General features: G+C 36.7%; 1 protein-coding gene and 1 pseudogene across 4 annotated transcripts in view; one reads left to right on the top strand and one right to left on the bottom strand.

Moving 5' to 3' along the window:
- The window catches only part of LOC121330689 (ELAV-like protein 4), a 55,854-nt gene extending 40,634 nt beyond the window's left edge, over positions 1–15,220 (bottom strand). For 2 of the 4 annotated variants that reach the window (XM_041277412.1, XM_041277415.1), the window contains exon 1: positions 8,012–8,095. In XM_041277412.1, coding sequence (XP_041133346.1) covers positions 8,012–8,059 — 48 coding nt within the window. In that variant the 5' untranslated portion in view covers positions 8,060–8,095. Of the gene's footprint in view, positions 1–8,011; positions 8,096–12,027; positions 12,076–15,126 lie in introns of those variants that run through there. The other 2 variants (XM_041277411.1, XM_041277410.1) reach the window with 2 other exon arrangements.
- An 81-nt stretch (positions 15,221–15,301) lies between these two features.
- The window catches only part of LOC121330687, a 248,659-nt pseudogene continuing 243,023 nt past the window's right edge, over positions 15,302–20,937 (top strand).

Here is a 20,937-nt window from a genome sequence, read left to right as displayed (position 1 = left end):
AAAAAAAACAAAGGAAACTAAGCTACAGCTGGGGATTTGCACCTGGATTGTATCAAACGCCTACCTGAGGTTATCCAGATCTAGCTGAAGTAGCTGATGCAATCCGAAGGGATTCCATGGGACTGTGAAATGCTCTAAAAAACAGTTGTAGCTTATCCAAGGGACATAAGTTGATCAAATCAACACAGTTTTTGAAGATACGGAAGATCAGTGCCTTGGTTATCATCTAATTAAAAATGTTTCAATATTCATCTAAATTTTTTAAATACATTTCAACATGAAAATGGTTACTTCAATATTTAAATTCTATAAATTAAAAAAAGGATAACATTTTCCCATATTAACAGATAGTTTTAATGTTGTTGATTTCCCATTGCTTGGAATCTCGTATTAGCTACTTAAGCGCTCGAGGGTTCTGGGAAATCTTTACTGACTGCTGCAGCACTCAATCCCCAAGCAACCCAAGGTGCTTTATAAATACTTTAGTCACAGAAGAACAGGGAAGTGTGTGGGTGTCTTGTTAGGGTTTTCCTCTGCTAAAGAAAAGCTTAGATATCAGCTTCAAAACTCAATGCAGAAATTGTCCAACCAGTTACTTAAGGGTGCTTGAAGAGCAGTAATTTAAAAACCCCTGGGCCATCTGTTCACTGCCTGGGGCCCGAATTCGAACTACTCCCTCTGCCAGCACCCCAGCGGAGTGCTTCTGAGGACGGCAAAATGTCTGAGAATTAATTTTGGATTACCAAAATTATTAAAACAAGAGAGATGGGCTTCAGTGAGTTACAGGAAAATAATTTCTTCCAGGGTTCCTCTCACTGAAGAAGCCCATCTATTATTTTTTATAATACATGGATACCCTTGTGTTACTAATATTAAAGATGACAAGGTTCAGCAGTACATTTATTTTTTTTTTTTTAAAGTAGTGTTTTGAACATTTCTGTACTGTGGGTGTTGTCGAGTGAATACAAGACCTTTTGTGTTTGAACTGAAAGTGACTACACTAATCTACAGATACAGGCAAGTATATAAAGGGTTATACCCAAATCTGAAAGATATAGGCATCTAGGAAGCTACAATAAACGCTTACACAGACACAATCCGTGCATAAAGGTCCACATTTTGAACGAGGACCCTTGTAAATAAGGGTTAGAGACAAGATCTCTGCAACACATCGATTCCAATGCCCTGACTGCATCCCCCTAAAGGAAACGTCTCTTTCCAGCCTTGCTTCAGCATTGGAATAAGTTCTCAATGGAAAGAAGCATGCATGCCTAAAGAGGTAATTAACATGAATAAATACATTTTAAACAAGTGGGCTCCTTCTGTACGCTAACTTCCATTGATGTGCCAGGCAGCACCATGCTTAAACATTTAAAACCAAATGATGCTGTTAAGAGCACATAAATGATTCATACAGAAGAAAAGAATAAGAAAGCACTTTGATTCCTATGGGATGGCACTGCGATGCCTCATATGCTATGCCTCATGTTTTAGTCCTGTAATGTAGATTTGCTGTATCTGGTCAAGAAAGTATTATTTGTTAATGATAACACATGGTTTACTAAATGCTTACGGACAGAAGCCATTACATCTTGAATGGTTGATATCTCTATTATCCACAGCAATCTTGTATTTCAGATTTTACTGTCGGGCAGCAAGACTGAAATTCTATATCTGTTGAATATCTCGGCAGCTACATATTGTTGAATCTCACAGCCATTCCAATTTGGATTCCAGATTCTTACAAAGGAGTACAAATAAACTGAATTTTAAAAACAAAAATGCAAAACCTACTGGAAATGTGCTAACCAACACCATAGCTATTGCTATTTACAGTATGGAATTGCTAAAGGTAAGCTCCAATCACATTCTGACAATGAAGACTGCACAATACTGTGCTCCAACATAATAAAATAAGATACTCCCTTTTTTTAAAAGTATAAAAACGTCCTTTAGTACTTCATCAAGTGAAATAATCCTGTTGAAGTAATTTTGCACAAAATGATTCCCCTTTTTTGTTCTTGAGCTTTAGTAAGAGTGATTTACTCAACATAAGGTTACCAAGCTTTGAAAACAACCCCTGCAGAGTCAGCAAACACCTTGCACTGAGTGTGGAAAGAGCCAGCATGAATACAGGCCATTGAGACACAGCCCAGCAACATGGATCTTAGATGTAGAAAATTCAATATAAAAAAAATCTCAGGCCAGGGTAACCCCTATATTATGACCACTGTCAGATTTCGAGGACTGGCAAAAATATTGTTTTAAACAGAACAATTCACAGCGCTGGGGAATCCCTTTGGATTGCACTACCACCTGCCCAGTGCCGGTACTAATAAACAATTGATGTAATGCAGATGGATGCCCAAATTAATATTATACAAGGGCAAGGATTGTCCTTCAATTAATTTCAACATACAAGACATCAGGGAAAAAAAAAAGTTTCTATTTATTGTGAAACGAAATCAATAGTTAATGGGAAAATCCTGTTGCCCTTAGAACAGATATGTTCGATAAAGTGATTATAACTAAAACAATCTTTACATGAGTCAATGTATTGACTGGGAACGTGTTCCTGTTATGAACATTCACATTGTTTTAATAAAAACTTGCACAGAATATTGATACAAATGGGTTAAAAATAAAAGCCCTTCTAGTGTTGCTTAATTTTTTCTACAGCAGAATATTATGAAGGCCATTTGAAATGTCTTCTAAACGTTAAAAGCGCCTCTTAACGTGAATACATTTTGAGCTGTAAATTCACACTTTTAGTGTCACTATCACATTTTTCCACAGATACAAAACAGGCTAGCCAGACTGCCCAAACTAAAGAAGGTGATCCGATTACGCAACAGTAACAGCTCTCGCTGTATGTATGATTTAGACAATTTTACATTTAAAAGTACATTATTTCAATCTGGATGCAATGTTTTTGTTTTTTTAAACTTGCGTTACAGTCTTAAATTGTATTGCCATTGTGTGTCTTTTATTACGATGTTTGACGTGTTGCTTTGATTTATCATTTTGGTCATTACATTTCTATGTAAAGAGAGACGTTGGTGAATAAAGTAAGTCAACCTGGTGTTCCTGTAATGCAAAGCGCTCTTTGCATTGGATATCGGATATTGGATATAGCCATAGTGAGATGTTAGCATGAAGATCTGGGACACATCATTTTCAATTTAAGTTACACAGCGCTGGGATTTCAGAGCGTGCAAGTTATGCTGGAGAACCTTTTACCCTGTCAGTGATAGGCAAGACAAGTGCTTTTCCAATGAAGTATTGAACTTGTTTTAAGAACACAAGCTACAGTGAAAGCCTTGTGAGGTCTCATGTGCTAAGACCACCCAATCGATTGGATCACAGTGTCTATTTCTCTCTATATCGATGAAGGTTTTTAATGATTCTGCGGCATTAGGATTAACAGATACAGTTACAAGTTACTGCTATCCAACAGCAGTTAGCCCATAATGACCAGGACATTGATTATTTTATATTAATATAATACAGGGTGATTTACACAGTCAGGTAGTCACTTTGTAATGATCCTAGGAAAATAAATATTCCTAGTGTATTTTATATATATATATATATATATATATATATATATATATATATATATATATATATATATATATTTTTTTTTTAAAGTTTATATTAATAGATATTGGCGAAACTTTTATGTCCGATACCTGCCCTGATTATGTCATTACCTGCTTGAATATGGGGAATGTTTGACTCAAATGGTTTCAATTAACAGGATAAGCATTATCACAGAACAGATGTTTTAAATTTCCATGCACTGCTAGATATGTAGATTTTTTTTTTTTAAGACCTTAAATTAACTCGGGACCATATTTCAACGATGTAAAAGCCAAAATGAGTGTGTGTCTGACTTAGTTTCACATCAGTATTTAGACATGACAATGTTTAGATCACCTATACAAGACCCACTGTAAATATATTGGGAGCGATAGATCATTAGTATAAAATAAAAAGGTAGCAGAAACATTCATGTTTTGTCGATAGAATGGTAAACCAACAAAGACAGAAAAACAAAACGTGGGCTACTGTACATTTCATATTCCTGTAACCTTTTTCCAAACACAACTATGAAATATTATTTTGCAGCAAAGCCCTCATAAAGCTCAAAAGTTACAGGAAAACAAAATTAAGTACATTTATTTTATTTAATGCACCCCCCTAATCCTCATCAGTGTAAAAATACCATGCACCCTGCTGTAACATGAAACAAGATGAAAATTAGAATTTTTTATTTTTATTTATTTATTTATTTTTTAAATCTCCCCCATGCCCCTTGTTATCATCTTTTATATGATTCCTTGCAAGAACAGAATGCTGCACCTGCTTGCCAACCAGTGAGACAGGGTTCGGTAGTGTAATTTAACCAATTTCCTGGGTAGGCTAAACACTGAAATACTGCAATCAGGGATGGAGGCAACTACTGAGAGCCAGATGGATGGAGCTAATCAGCGTTGTGATACAAAACTGACCTGCAATATGTAAAGTGCCAGTTGCTGTGTGCAAATTGAGAGTTTTTCCACTCCACGTTCTCACTTCTTGTTTGTTTTCCCTTTCTTTCTGTGGCTTCTGTTCACAAAATAGCAAGAGTTAACCCTTTCTTTCCTTGGAAGCCATTGCAAAAAACAAATATATAACAAAATGAATCATTGCAGTGGTTTGAAGCTGTATAACAGAATACAAAATTGCCTTGCATTTTCTTATGACTGTTAATAAATACATATGGGATTTAAATATATACCGGTATATACAATTTTACTTGGCTGCCTGGTGCTTCAAAATAAAAAAGCACTTTTTTTTTTTTTAAATACACTTTTTTGTTTTGGCTTTTGTGGTATTACTGCTCTTTCTGTTGTTACTATAGATTTAAATAAAGGTATGTCTTTTTGCTGTATTTTAATTATAGCTTTCTTTGTTAATATTCATGTTATCTAATCTCCTGACTATATCCTGTGACCTGTAGCAACTATGAATACATGAATTAATTTGGTAATTAACTCATTAGTATATCTGGACTCTTTCTAAATGTCTTACTATGAATATCTAGTTTACCTCTAGCTTCTCTAAAAAGAAAACAAAAAATCTAAAGCCGTTTAGCCGGTGATCCCACAGAAACAAAATAGGCAGCCCTGTTCATATTGTGCTAGCCCTGGAATACCACGCACTCTGGTACATCTATTTCAGATTAAATGTCTGATTAATTTAAGGAAATCTTTCAGTAACTGCATTTTTTGTGCTCATCAGTAAATGCAAGTTTAAAATTCTCATTGTTATTTGACAGGTGTCTCAAAGCAATACATTTCTATGTTTGAAAATCCAATTTGCAGTATATTTCCGAATCATACTAGTACTGTCTCCAATGGGCGTTCAAATGCGTAAACGTTACTGACCTTTAAGGTACCTCAAGGGCATATAAATGTATGCTGTATATATTCTTTATTTTTTGTTTCCCCAGGATACTCTCTTTAAATATGAAATGAGTCAACCATCCAACCAATTGTAATGTTGGATTACATTGTAAAGTAAAGCCTAGTATCCCTGCACATTGCTGTATAGTCTCAAGCTGCAGAGCAGTATGTTATTTTTATTCCTCTTACAGAACTGGCATATCAAGTCTTTGCAAGTTTCAATTGCCAGTATTTAGCTCACTGTTATTGTACACAAATAAAACCAATGCATTTGTGAACAAATTTAAAATCCCCTTTTTTTTTTTAACCTCTACAATGGAAATCAATTATGCCGATCTATTTAAAGCAAGCTATTCAACAAAATCAATCTTGTAGACCTTGTTTACTCTTTTAAATCACAGGAATACCTGAAATTCAGTATCACCCTTGTAACAAAATCATATGAAAACACAGTATTTTAAAAGATTACACCAATCTTGAATTACTGTAACTCCTATATTTTTATTTTTTTAAAAGATGACGTTTCACATTAATGTTACAGCATTACTCTAAATAACAGTGCGCTTATACATTTTCCATTAGTCCCAACGTTGCTTTATCTAAAACAATGTGCACCTGTAATCAGGTCCATATTTATATCTGTGTAGCTACGTCACACTCTTTTTTTACAGACACCAGCTCAAAAAGTCAAACATCATGTACATTCAGTAATATCATGGTTTTAAGTCCTTCTAAGCCAATACACAAACGTTATAGAAGCCGGCAGTCACCCAAACTCGGATCACTAGATTCTGCACAGAGCTACCTACACCACAATCCTGATCAGAGTAACTGAGATACCCTCGCCCCAAATTGGAGTTCCACATTTGTAAAGGAGTCCAAGTTAGATAAATAAGAAAGAAAACTGTGTTAATTAGCAAGTTGTCTGCCACTGGAATGAGAACCAGCTAAAGATTAAAACACCCACTGTCTTGTGACGATTTTATGCAGTAAGAAGAGGATTTACTCAGCATGTCTGCTTTCAGAAAGGGTTTCCCTGTGATTTCTGTTTTCAAATTGCACTTGCAGATAGATCCACACTACAAGAAGGGCTCAGAATAAATTATACAACCCCTCCTCTCTTCTCTCTGATCATTGCCATTTCCTTTTCCCAGCCGAGTCCTTCGTCACAAGCCTGTCGCTAAGAGTTAGAGAAGGCTACATGTTATGTGAATATGTGAACTACAGAGAAACAGATTACAAGGAGTTACCTGAAGATCACTTTCACACACATGCGGAAACAGACATCTTCGGTGTAAAGCTTATGTAATCTTCCAAGATGGGATCTTGTCTCTTTTTTGTTTTTTCACTTGTGCACAAGTAATCATTAATATATTTGTATTAGTGTAGTAATGTAATGTTGGGCATGCATTTATGGGCATTGCATTTCATACAGTGCAATGAATTACAATAAGAAATAGATAAATAGCTAGAAATGGACATAATTTGAAACAAATTAATCAAAGCTGGCAACTTAGTTGCTCAATCCAAAAATTAACAATATTTTAAACATCCCTTTAAGACATAGTGTCCACTACACAACATACATTTTTCACTGGCATCTTAATTGCTAAACCAAGCTTCTCAAATAATAGTTTCCGATATGTTTACATTTACACAATGCCACGATCACTGAACCAATTTGAAGTTCATACTCGTCTGCAGAGATGCAACATCTCTTACCAGGGCTACGGGGTGGGGTCATGCTTTCATATATTTGTGTTTTTAGTTGCATGGGGAGGGACAGAGGTACAAGGACCTTACCCAAGGTCATACAATGAGTCAGTGCCTGAGCTCCGTGGGATTCAAACTCAGAATGACTCTGTCTTCTGCTTACTAGAGCAAAACAATAAACACACATACATTGTATTCGCTGTAGATTTCCACATAACAGGACAGATGTACAGTTTTAAAGTTAGAAAAGGATATCGAGATACTTCATCAATTCCATTGCCTTTTCTGCAAGCCCCCCTGCCACCTCCTCCTTTTTCCTTCAATTTCTCCTTACCAAAAGCGACCTATCCACTGGCTCGTTTGATGGAATTTCCCTGGGAAAAAGCAGTGATCTTATCTCATGTAATACATTTTCAGCAGGGGCTATACCCAGATGCTGTCGGTACCTCATCATCACCTTGAGCAGTAAAGAGGCTTCTCATACACAGACAGATGAAGCAGGAGAGGGACAGGAGAGAGAGTACAGAAGAGAGAGAGAGCACATGCACACACACACACACACTCTGAGCCCCAGATGGACCATTCCGCAAGCAAGCTCAGCGTTAATACCTGTCTGCTCTGTGTGATTAGAAAACCAACCAGCGCAAACACCCCGAGACAGCACTGCAACAACCTGCCTTCGTCACTTCACCATGAGTGAGCATCACTAGCATGAAAACAACATGCAATTCTTTCAACTTCTTAACCTGCATACTCTACCAGCAAATTTACCCCACCCATCAAAGATAAAATATTCAGGGACTGCACACAGAAACATAGTGGAAACTGAAAACAATCCATTCCTTTACCTCGTTGCTTAACAAAGCAGCATTCAATGTGCGGCTGATCTCGAACATCTTTGCTGCGAAGGGTGGCTTTCCTTTTTTTTTTTTTTTTTTTTTTTTTTTGAAAGGGGAGGGGGGAGGACAATCCAAGAAAAATAAAAAAAAAAAAATAAAAAAAAAAAAATAAAGAAACCAAAAAAAAATGTTGAAATCCTTATTTATTTATTTTCCCTCTGCCGTCGCTGTTGTTGTTTGCCTCTGTAAGCACAGGACTTTCTGCCCGGGGTCTCTCAACACACGACTAAAAAGAGAGACACAGGGAGAGCGAGAGAGAGAGAGTCAATACGTTATCTCCCCAGAGTCAGCACATTAAAAACAAGCAGCCGTGCTTGTAAGGATTGCTCCCTTATCTTTCACTCGCACACACAATGTGCTCTGCTCCTTACACAGCTCTCTGGCAGATTAGCTTGTCCCAAAACATAGTAGTTTAAACTCTCTCTCTGCCTCTCTCTCTTTCTCTCTCTCTCTCCAATGGGTACAGTTCACTGTGTTACCGCAAGGCGGGTAGGCTGTGCTAACCAACATCTGCTTCCTTCCTCCTTGATTTTTATTCCCCGCCTCCTTTCTAACAGATAAGCAGGTGCAAGATCTCTCATCTCTTTCTTTTTTCAGCAAAGCTCAAATCAATAGGTTTTGTCAATTGGCCTAGTTAATTTATTTGATATTCACACAACGCACCACCCCTGCAGCATCCTATAACTTTAACTTCAAATTCAATGAATGCTGCATATTTGTCAAATACAATTGTCTTATTTAAACTCATATAGGAGGTGGCCACTTTTATAGGAGCTACTTGGAGTGAAAGTTATGCAAAGGAGCTGAATCATATACACCATAGCATACCATATAGCATATAACATAAGACCTATAGCAGTTATTGTTTAATTTAAGAAAAAGCAGGTAAAGTACAATCTTTGACGGATGCTTTGAGACTCACAGAAACATGAATAGACTAAAGCAAGCCTTGCTTTATGGTAGTCTTGCACTTTCTTGGCCATTTCACCTGGACAGTAAAATATGACCCACCCTTTTAATGTTTTCTTGCCTGCCATTAGCAAACCACCTGCTTCCCCCTATTGACCGACATGTTTTGCTGCCAGTAACATGCTTTGCCTCAAAGACGTTACTAAAATGAAATCACCTAGGACGTGAAACAGTAACAGACTTCCTCAAAGTAAAGCAAACAACCTGGGCACTTTCTTTAACCTAATGCAGTACCAGATGTTTTCAAATTAAAACATGTTGCTATAGGAAGTGCTTCTTCAACAAGCACATTTTAGACTTACAATAGTGAATAAAAGCATGTGACAGGTAAGATTTAAGATTAGCTACAGCCACTTTAAATACTGTATACAATCACATACATGCCTATTCAATGTTGGAACAACATGCGTTTAAAAGGGGCTTTTGTCTGTCTGTCTCCCAGCCTAAGATGAGAGAATAAAGATGCACTGCAGTGCTTCTTCAATAAATAGCCTATGTTTCGAAGCATTGTACAACAGTTACATAGAACAGCACATGTTCTCCATTGTGATGGCTGTGTTGATCGTTTCAGATTGCATGCTGCTGCTCCTCTGTTAAAATACTGGACGGTTGTTTATACTGCAACTTTCTAAGGACCAGGGAGTACACCGTTTACAGTAACTGTTATGATTGCATAGTTTGGTGGGGAGGGAGAGGGAACCTGTACATTCTGTATGTAAACCACAAGTAAATCACGCCAATGAAATGTTTACATACCTAAACCACACCTTTATTACATGTGGTAAATATTACTAAATAAACTGAATGCAAAACACCTTTCAAAATGTGTGCTGTATTAGTGCTGCACTATTAAGATGTACCAGTGCTGGCCCTGTGGGCACAAAGTGAATAAACAAAACTAAACTAAATACGATTCATACCAACGATTCATTCAAACACCAACGTGTGATGAATCAAAATATTTTTAAAAGCTTCAGCTTAGGGGCTCCAGAGTGGAGGTCTCTGATTCGGGTCCAGGCTATTCCACTGCCAACTGTGGACGGGAATTCCACAGGGGGTGGTGCACAATTGGCTGAGCGCCACCTGGATGGGGAGGGTCTAGGTCGGCCAGGGTGTCCTCAGCTCACCGCGCAACAGCGACCCCTGTAGACTGGCCGGGTGCCTGCAGGCCTGCCTGTAAGCTACACGGAGCTGTGTGGTCCTCCGATGCTGTAGTTCCGAGTTGGTTGCATGGCGGGCCTGCAGTGTGAAAAGAAGCGGACGGCTGACAGCACACGTTTCGGAGGACGAGTGTGTTCGGCTTTGTCCCTCCCGAGTCAGTGATAGCGGTGAGCCGGGTTGAAATAAAAATAATTGGACATTTAAAATTGAGGAAAAAATAAGAAAAATAATTGGCGATTCCAAATTTATTGATATAAAAAAATGCCTCTGCCTCTTCTAAACAAAGTTATATTAAAAAAAATCTAAATAACTATTTCAGTGCTTGAAAAATATCTTCCTCTATTCATGCAAATTTTACAATACACTAAATAATTGCACAACTCATTTGCTGTTTACTGAAAAACACTGTAGGACTACAAAAAATCCTGTAGTACTGTATATATTTTGTAACATTTTGTCAAGACTCCTTCATATTTTATTATATAGGTAGACACGATCTACAAAACACACAGTGGCCCCAGCATCAATTGCTTATATTATAAAAAAATAAATAAAGAAATAAAAAAATAATTAAAAACACAAAACAGAAGGTGATTCTGAACACACACACACACAAAAAAACTTTGATTTGATTTGACCTAGTATTCATGCTACAGTAATTAAGAACGAGAGCAAAAAAAGGAACATCAACTCTGATCAGGTCACATTTTTAAAGCATCTTCACTTCTTTTCACCCCCAGGGAAATTGCTCCAATCAATTGTGGCCTATTGACACTCCTCCATCTGCTAGACTGCTGAGCGATGCCAGCAGAGTAGGGGCTGTTTGAACAGCAGCCGTGGTGTCACTTTCAGCCGATTAGGGATGCATTCAGGCCCTCATGCGTGAGAGTACATTATAACCCCCACCTTCCCACTTCTACTCTACTCTCTGCTCTTTATGCATTACAACCCTCTAGTAAATAGACAGTAAGGGGGTATTTAGAGTGCACATCTTTGATAAAATACTTGAGGAATAAGTTTCTGGATTTAATTTTCAGAACTAGCAACACAGCATTAGAAAAGTCAATGGCACCTAAGAAACAAACAGAAAAAGGATTCAAAGCCACAGAGCTGAGGTGCCTTTAAGGCTTCATACACCATTCTGCATTTTACCCAGCCCCTTCTGAGCCAAAAGCAACCACGCCATTTGTAAAAAAAACTGTTTCCATTATTTAAAACTCAGAAACATTACTCTAACAGTACAATGAGGAGCATATTTAACTGAAAGGGTCCCAATGAGGATAACTTGATATGCAATGGCCATTGACTCACACTGAGATGCACGGTTCCAAAAACAACAAACCTCATCTGCTTACGTAGCATGTTTTTAATTCTTCTTCTTAGCACTGTGTTTCTGCATTCTCATTAGAACCAATATAACACCTAAAAGATGACCATGCAAGGCTTTATTTTAACAATATGACTGGAACAATTTTGAGTATAGTGTCGGAACTCAAAAAGAAGGCCCTTATTTACATATAGTTTGCTCCGTTTCCTCCAGTTTTAAAGTAATATAGGGTTATTTATTCTTTATTTGTATTCTTTACTTTTCCAGGAGAATTTTAAATTATGTGATAGAATTCAAAGCAAAAACCCCTGCTAACAACTAAACCCTGCATAGCTTTCTGATGGGAGAACTCACAATACCCTGTGCATGGCTGTACATGTGAGTGGGTGTGTACATCTGTTTAAATTGTATTATATAAATATAATTATCATAATCAGATTTACAGTAACATGTGTGCATATTTTATTTGTGGTTTAAAAAGTAAATATCTATTACAACTCACACTCACCTGCAGATAAATCTTTGTAAGATGTCCAGAAAGGGTTTGGGACTCTACCTAGAGCATAGGAAAAAAACAAGCAAATGTTAACTTTGGCTAGTTATTTTTGTTACAGTCAAAAAACGTGGCTAGAATTCCATTTTTTTTTTTTTGTATCTGTGACTAACAGAATTAAAAAAGGAAATAGCAATTACAGGCAATGCCGTAATTACATTTGCATATTACAACATATATCATTTCTATAATAACACATTTACAGTATTTGTTTTTGTTTTTTTTTTTGTCTCGGGGTAACTTCATGCTACGGTGTACGGTGTGAAATTAAAAGAAATATCTAAAACCATTATTTTAAGAGCATGTTAAGTTCTACCGTACCTATAGTGCATTAAGTTGAAAGAGGTATGAGTAGCAAATCGATAACATGTCCCCTGACATATAGGCAACACAGTTTAGACTAACTTTCTACAGCGTCATGGTTAAATACATACTACATATTAATTTGAACCCAACAGCTCTGTAATCCCTACAGCCCCTTTAACATGAAAATACGTTTTGGGGTAAACACATTACTGCTGACAAATATAAAGCCACGATGTACTATTTTGCTTTTTCATACTTGCTTTCAAACAATACTGACTAATGACTTAAATTTAAATTTAAAATTGTCTACGCATTCCCATTCTTTGTACAGATAAATGGCTAGTTATTAATTATTATAATACAGTACTGTATTATATACTACCTGCAATCACCTTTTTCAACAGTTCAATCACAGTACATGAACCGCGTCTTCAATAGCGGTCCGACCCGTCAGGTGCAGTCTTTGGTTTTGGGTTAAACTGTGCACGTGACCAGCTGTGCTAACCAGGTGTTTTAAGCGACGTGTGACTCGAAAACAATTTAGGCTACTTGCCTCCAATACCTGTATAAATGTAAATGTTTCATGTGTCAATTTGCCATACCGACAGCTAAGAAAATGTAAAGATGCATTAAAAATGCTTGGTGTGTGTGGAGTTTCAACTTTTGATGTTACTAACCTAAACGTGAAAAATTAAAACTGCATCAGTTTGAGCAAGACACACCTGATCTTAAAACGGCATGTTTAATTTAACACTGAACTCCCATCCCATGGTCTCTTTGTTGTATTCGTCCATTATTTAGAGTTGTTTGCAATCTTCGTTTCAGAAGACGGATCATGTTGGCAGTACAGTTGTTTGTTTGCATTTCCTAATTGTTGCTTTATTGGTACGATGCAAAATGATTTTTTTTTTTTTTTGCTACAGTTCATCTGTCCACCATTTGTTTTAAAAACAAAAAAGCATTTACTTTTTATCAGATTAAATACGTATACAAAAATATGTAACTACTATCTTTCAATACATCAAAGAAAAGTCTCTTTGTTGATTTCTAATTCCGTAAGTGAGAATATTTTTCTTGCCCTACTCACCTCTAAGATATATTTGTGGTCTAGAGCTTGCGCACACACACACACACACACACACACACACACACATATATATGCAAAATAGGTCAACGCTGGCAGGCTCATCACACAGGGTGAGGCAATCCACACACAGGCAACCCGCAACCTCTGGCACTAAAGCATAGGCCGATACCGCTGTACAAAAGATGATACATTTGTCCCCCTGTATATACTTTGTATACAGACAGTTGAACAGTTTTGTTTTTTTCCCCTGAGGAATACTGTGGATTACAGGATGTCTTCAGGCTTAAATCTCTAAGGATTATTCTTAAACACTTTCTTTTTTAGCTTGCCAGTGTAAGAGTTTTACACCTCCCACCCAAAAATAGATAAAAGAGCATCACTGGGAAAAAATAGAGGATGATATTCCAATTCTAACTGGGGTTTACCCGAGTCTGCTAGACATACAAAAGGGTTGTATTCATAAAGCAACAGCATACCAGTAAATTAATAGGACCGGTAATGCTTTATAAATATAACCCACGTTATTAAAAATACATACCCTTTGCAAAGTTTTCAAAGACTTATAATATGTTATAAGAAAGAAAAAAAAAATAATGCAGTAGATTGTGAATACCTGCTTACTTTTCTTTGGTCACAGTGACAATAGCCTATACATATTGTGTTTAGCAAGACTTTTAATATTTTTTCTTGCTCTCCAAAATTAATTCTGATAGTCTGTATGCTTTACTACACCTCATATCCAATAAGATATGGTAGGGGGGTAGAAGATCAGGTCATTTCTTTTGAAGTATATGATTTGGTTCCAGTGCCAGCTGGATAGTTTACAAAAGATCAAATCTTCAGGCCAGCCTGGCTGACTTTAGCTTCATTGAGCCAAGATCATCTGTTAGTGCCAGTTCCTGCAGTGTGTCTTACTTTTCTTGAACTGTGAGATGAACATTAGATTATATTTTTCTGTGATTTAAGGAATAAAATCCTGGTTTACACTTGAGCCTTGTAAAGATGTTTTTAAACCATAGCTATATAGGGTATTTTGGGGATCACTGTAACATAAGAAAAAAAAAAAAATAATAAAATAAAATAAAATGCCAAATTCCAGTCCAGATGGGCCAATTCAGGTTTGATATGTGACATTTAACAGGTGAGATTGTTACTACAATGGGCCTGTGTGGATCTTTATTTATTTATTTATTTATTTACCAGTTTAGAGGTCTAGAAAAATAACTCTCAAAACTCCAGACTGCCTCTGTATAGTAGTATGGGAAAGATACAGTAACACACTCAAAAAAGGGAGTTTTTTCCCCTGGTCATATATTATATTATATATATATTATATATATATATATATATGATATTATATATATATAATGTTATTTGTATTCATTTTTACGTATTCATCAATCACTTACTTTAAGGTAGTGCCATAGTCCCGGGAAAACCAAGTCGATGGTGTTTTGTAGCTGAGAGTTTAAAAGTTAACCATGGTGCATTTGCATAGTTACTGTCGGCTGTGACTAAGATCACGGCATTTTTTGCCATGTTGTCTCATCAGGTTTTCACACTGTTGGCAGTGGTACCCTACCGACCGCAGTGCAACATGAAATTACAGATTCACGCGCCCTTTCTTATATCTAATAAATGGATAACGAAACCAAACAAACCTTTGTCATCGTGCGTGGCTTTCTGTATTTAAACTGATGGTTACTTCTGGGTCTTGTTCATTTATTATTATTTTAATTCTCGAAAATCTCGTTAACCCGGGTCCTTCTTAAATTCCGCCTGCTTTATGGTTTCCATGGTATCAGACACAAGCAGCATCCTGCGGTGCGCGACTTCTCACCACCCCATGACGTTTGGTTACCGTGGCAACGCGTAGGCAGCGTCTGGTGCGAATGTGCGTGCTGTGCAAGATGGAAAGGAAGATGGAGGAAAACGTCAGAGACCCCGATACTGGTGTGTAAATAATAATGGCATTTCATTGTAGTGATTTTTACAAGGAGAAGTGAAATATAGAGAAGCATGCAATGACATTCCTGGTGTCCCTCACGTGTTCTCTGCATGCTTGTAACACACTCGTTTGTAAATTCTATACAAACACACTCAGGATAATGGAACACATCGTTTCTGCTGAGACCATTTCAAGACTACACTGTTTCACCGTTTTGTCTAAATGAATAATTTATCTTAACAGGTGTTTGACTTCAGTGTTTTAAATGGAGCATGACCTTTTCATATATCTGTGTTATTTCAGGCGTCTACATGCTACCCCGAGAAAAATCCGTTTCGTGTTTAGTTTTCCAGTATTGTCATAGCATTCTAAACCTATTTTCTTTTTTAAAAGATCAATAAAAAGCAGTAATGCAGACACAAACAAGGTAAGCATCCCACCCATGAGCTGCTTTTGTCTGCGATGATAGGCATTGCAAGTAGTACCTGTCCTATATCTCCCGTTAAAACAAGTTTTGGACCCAGACATAGCTGGTATGTGTTGTGCATATTTCAGACTTCATTGAAGCTGTTAGTTATTTTGGTTACATTAATAATCTGCATGTTTTCATGTATTGTTTGTGACATCCTATAAAGATCAAAGAGGTATATTTTCAAAGTGTTCTCTCCAGTATGAATCTGTCCAGTCTGTTTATATTTTAAATGACAAAAACACCCGATAAATTAACTGAAACCAAACAAATATGCAATTTAATAAGTCTCTTTAAAGGATATAGTCCAGGCTTTGCTGCTCAATAGTATACCAACCCTTTCACATCCCCATTGTTTTACTTGTTGGTCTTTTTGTTTGCATTTTCCATAGATACATAGACACATACAGCAAGTCTGTCCAGATGATGCGAAATCAATCTGTATATGTCTGTTAAGCATCATGTAATTACTACAGTATGTCTTACAGATCTCTCTCTCTCTCTCTCTCTCTCTCTCTCTCTCTCTCTCTCTCTCTCTCTCTCTATATATATATATATACATAGAGAGAGAGAGAGAGAGAGAGAGAGAGAGAGAGAGATAGATTTACAGTGAAACTGCTACATTTAAGGGGTTCTAGGGCAATATTGAGGGACATGTTTTGGTGAAAAATAATCTGTCAAAATGCAAGGGATATGCAGATTTAACATCACGAGTAAGGAGTTTCAATTCTGGTGCTGTCTTTCTCATTGTAACTGAAACTGACCTTCAAGAATGGGGTGCAGCTATTCCAGTGTACATGTCAGGGACACTGTCTAATGCTTGGGTTGTAAATGGCAGGCATTACTGTTTTTTTTTAGCTGAGGATATGTGTAAAGGAAAAGATCATCTAAATAGGCTCAATCTTTGGTTGAAGGGACCCTCTTGGTTCATTTCTGTATAGCAGGAATGGCAAATGTAGTGCATCCATTGAGACTCTTGCAGTACATGGCTTAAGTGCAGCACTTCTCTAGTGAATGATATTAAGTACTGTGCTGTTACAAAGTAAGTGGGATTCAGGGAATACTTTCCTGGACTTCACAGTGAACAGGAGCAGCACTCACCTTAAAACACCTGCCCAGAGAGACACACAGTGAGAGGTGAAGGCTTTCTTTAGTGTTATGCTTGCCATCCATCCATGAACAAGTTCTGTAACAACTGTAACTCCCGGTTATCGGTGGCAGAAATGAATGATTTATTCAGGATTGAGGACCTCCCCTTTTCTGGACAGCAGATCACATCTTTAATATGTCTAATACTGTCCTTTTATTCACAATACTGTGCTACCTTGTTATTTCAAAATACAGTCATTTCCAAATTTGGTAAATTTACAATTGTTTAACTACTGCTTTTCTAAAAGCTGCAATTTTGATGGCAGATGGTTTACCAAATGAGCAATAGGGTTATGCTGCTGTAATTGCAGTCTAATTTTAAATAGAGATTTGCCATGTACTAACCTTTTTCAATTACTAACCTATGGTTTAAGAGAGGACATCAGTACAGCCCCTAGTGGTCATTTAAAACCACCTCACATAAATTCAGAAGCAGTCTCAGGTTGAAAAAGACATAAGCCTGGTAAAAAATAAAAATCTAAACAGAAACAGCACTAGAGAATTATGCAAAACACAAATAACTGGATATTAAACAGGTATCAAATCAAAAATCGTAATCACAGTCCCCCCTAAAATGTCTTTTTGTTTCTTCCCAGGGAGCAAGGCTAGAGGTGAGGACTCTTTAGTGGGCAATGTGAGCAAGCTGCAGGTCACCCCACCTGGCTAGACCAGCCTGTCCAGAAGGAACACCTCGTCTTTGATGCCTGCTTTGAGAGCGGTGAGTCACAGACTGTATGGAAGGAATTATTCACAGGCTGTTTGTTCTGTTTTAACCACTGATTTTGCACACTCACAGAAGAGCAACATTGATGCATGATCAGAGTGTTGTGGGTTTTTTTTTTTTTTTTTTTAATAAGTGACTTATTTTTTATAGATACACACAACTTAACCTTTAAAACCCATATTTTCTCATTTGGCAATGCATTCTTATGTCAACAAAATACACCTCGTTGGTTAAATATGGCAAACAGGTCATTGCTATGTACTGAAGGTATGTTCTGGACAGTAGCACTCACCTGCTGTTTTTTCCAAAACTGAGTGTTTGGACTAAAGTGGATATAAAGTGGGAGGAGGGAAGGAATATGTATATAGGGGTTGGGCTATATGGAATAGAGTTCAAACACAACCCTAATAGAAACTGTGAAATGTCCCTAACCTCTTTTGCCTCTAGACTGAATCAAAAATGGGGGACATAAAAAGTCTTGGTATATATATACACTGTAGAACGGATGGGAGTGGGTGGTATAGCCAATTTTCCTGCATTTTGATTTGAAACACATAGGGCTATATATTAACCATGGATTGCTCATAATCTCTTACCATTTGACTTCACAACCATGAGTTCACAACAGTATGTTTTAAAGTGTTTTAGACATTCAGTTTTTTTTTTTCTGGCAGCCTTTTTTTTATTACTACCTAAAACATGCCTATATACATCACAGAATGGTTATTGAATGATTTATATATTCTTCACTCATTGCAAATTACGTAGAAAATGTTGTGTTATTGTGTATGTATTGTATACTGGAAATTATGATTCTGCAGACAGCTGGCTATCGTTCCTGTCATTCTATATTCTGCAACTGGAATCTAATTTGAAATTGAATCTGCTACTCTGACTCTTCTAGAATCATTGGTGTTTTAAATTATAGATAAAGCACTACAGCTCAGAAATGTCTATGACAGAGGAAATGTATGTCTGAAGAATATTGAGAGTTTTTTTTTATTTGAAAGTTTATAACAAATCTGTTTTAGAAGCTGTTATGGTGTATGGTATGTGTGGTTCTGCAGTGTCATCATAATACTGTTTTCATGGAAGATTCTCTTACATAGGAAATACAGCTTTGTTACATTATTGTACACATGTGGTTTTGTTTATCATAGTATATGAAATGTAGTAGTTACTTAATATGTCTGGAAATACCTTCTTCTCATACTGAGTTGATCTTCCAAAGCCATAAGTAAGTTATTTATTTTTTAAAAAGCTTAATCATCAAGCATTTGTAAAACTACACTGAGAAAGACCAGAGAAATTGCCAAAACATTTCTTCAAGCATGCTTCACTTAGATTTACAAATACTTGATGACTGAGTGTTTTATAAATGAATGACTTGCTTAACATTTTTATAATTTGTTGTGTGCCCTCTGCTCTTGTGTTACCATTTAGCTTGTTCCTTTGTGTCGTGTTCAAGTGGAGCATTCAGTTATGAATAAAGTGAAGACCTCAATCAAGAAGATGAGCAAAATATATTGTTGTAAAGCTCAATATTGTTCCCAACAATGAAGGAATTTGAAAATAGCTTGTTGTGGCTAATAGTAAAGCTTCTAATGGGTAATTATCTGCCATTAGGAAACTAAAGTGCATGATGTGACTGATCAGCTGGCTTGTCAATCTCTGGGTAGAAAACTGCAATTAAAGCTAAGTTAACATTTAGGCAAGTGATCTGTAAACTGCTTTTATTTATTTATTTTTTCATATCTGTTATGAAAATAAAGCCCTTGCAGCCCCTCTATTATTCTACATGTCTGCTTGCTGTAGTTCTACCAGGTTTGGTGCTGCATACATGAGCATTCTACCTTTGTAACAGTACAGCGACGCACACAATGAATAGTGTAAAACCTGGTGCAGAAACTATTTGTAAATCTTGATTATGATTCACAGGACAGTCTGACACAGCACCTGTACAGGTATGAACAGGAAACCCAGTATAATAGGTACCGGTACATAAAACTAGTCTTCAGTACTGTCACTGAAATCTGAGATCCTGAAGGAAACCTAATTAAATGAGTATTTTAGGACAGCAATATTGAGTTTATGTAACCTGTTAGAACCTTGCAATTATGCTTTCCTTTTTCCCTTTTTGTGTTTTTCTTCAGTATACAGTTCCTGAAAAATGCAGGTACAAAAGAAGGGATGTTTTATTTTTTTATAGTACTTTTTTGTATTTGAATAAACAGAAGGAGCTGTGCTGTGGCTCGATGCAGCAGTGAGCTCCCAGTGCTGTGCTTTGACAGTTTGTGAATCTACAGATCAGAGCTGAAAGAGACTGTTTAATACAGCTGACTGGAACAGGTACACATGGCAGCCTAAAGCACTGTTAAAGAATACACACTGACAGTTAGGTATTGTAATGCATGGAATGGGCTGTGTATTGCTAGTGGGGTCTATGGAAACTATCAGAGCACCTACACAAAAGAGCATTATAATAGCATTAATACCCACAACAACAAGCATTATTCAGTAGATTATTGAGCTTGTCTTTTTGTTAAGCTCTCTTCTGATATGGCTGTGGTCAACAAACAAGCTGCTAAATATTCCAGGCATACCTGCAGAAAAATAATACTGTCTTTTATGAAAACTAAACAGAGAATGTAGAGTTGTTAAAAAGGACCATCAAGATCATGCCTTACTCTACTCTACCGTACAGTACAGGAATTTAGCTTATTTTGTTTGAAACGATGTTAAAAGTGAATATACTCTTTCTGTGAAGACTATCATTACAGTGTTGCATTCAGCATGGTCTGTGTATGTGGTAATATGGCAAACACTTCCAAACCAATGAGAAAAATACAGTGACATTAAAAAGAAAACAATATACCAGTGTTGAATAGCATTGCCTATATGGAATGCATTTAAATATATGCTTAATAGACCTATACTTCAGTTTAAAAACACAATTATTGCATCATATTTGACAGTTGTAATTTGCTCACTTTTAAGTTACATTATTTATCTCCCATGTAGCGTACTGATTCCTTGGCCACGTCTTTCAAACATACGTGGATGGTATTATAATAGGTCACAAATACATTTCTCTCTTCTTTCCCTGTTATTGTTGTTTAGCCTGTTTAAATACCATAGTTTTTGTAGTACTGTATAACACAAACCTATTTACATGCATGTTA

The sequence above is a fragment of the Polyodon spathula genome, chromosome 18 (genome assembly GCF_017654505.1).
Source record: "Polyodon spathula isolate WHYD16114869_AA chromosome 18, ASM1765450v1, whole genome shotgun sequence".
NCBI classification, from domain to species: domain Eukaryota; kingdom Metazoa; phylum Chordata; class Actinopteri; order Acipenseriformes; family Polyodontidae; genus Polyodon; species Polyodon spathula.
Note: the sequence above shows the minus strand (reverse complement) of the source record. Positions and strands in the feature narration are given on the sequence as shown.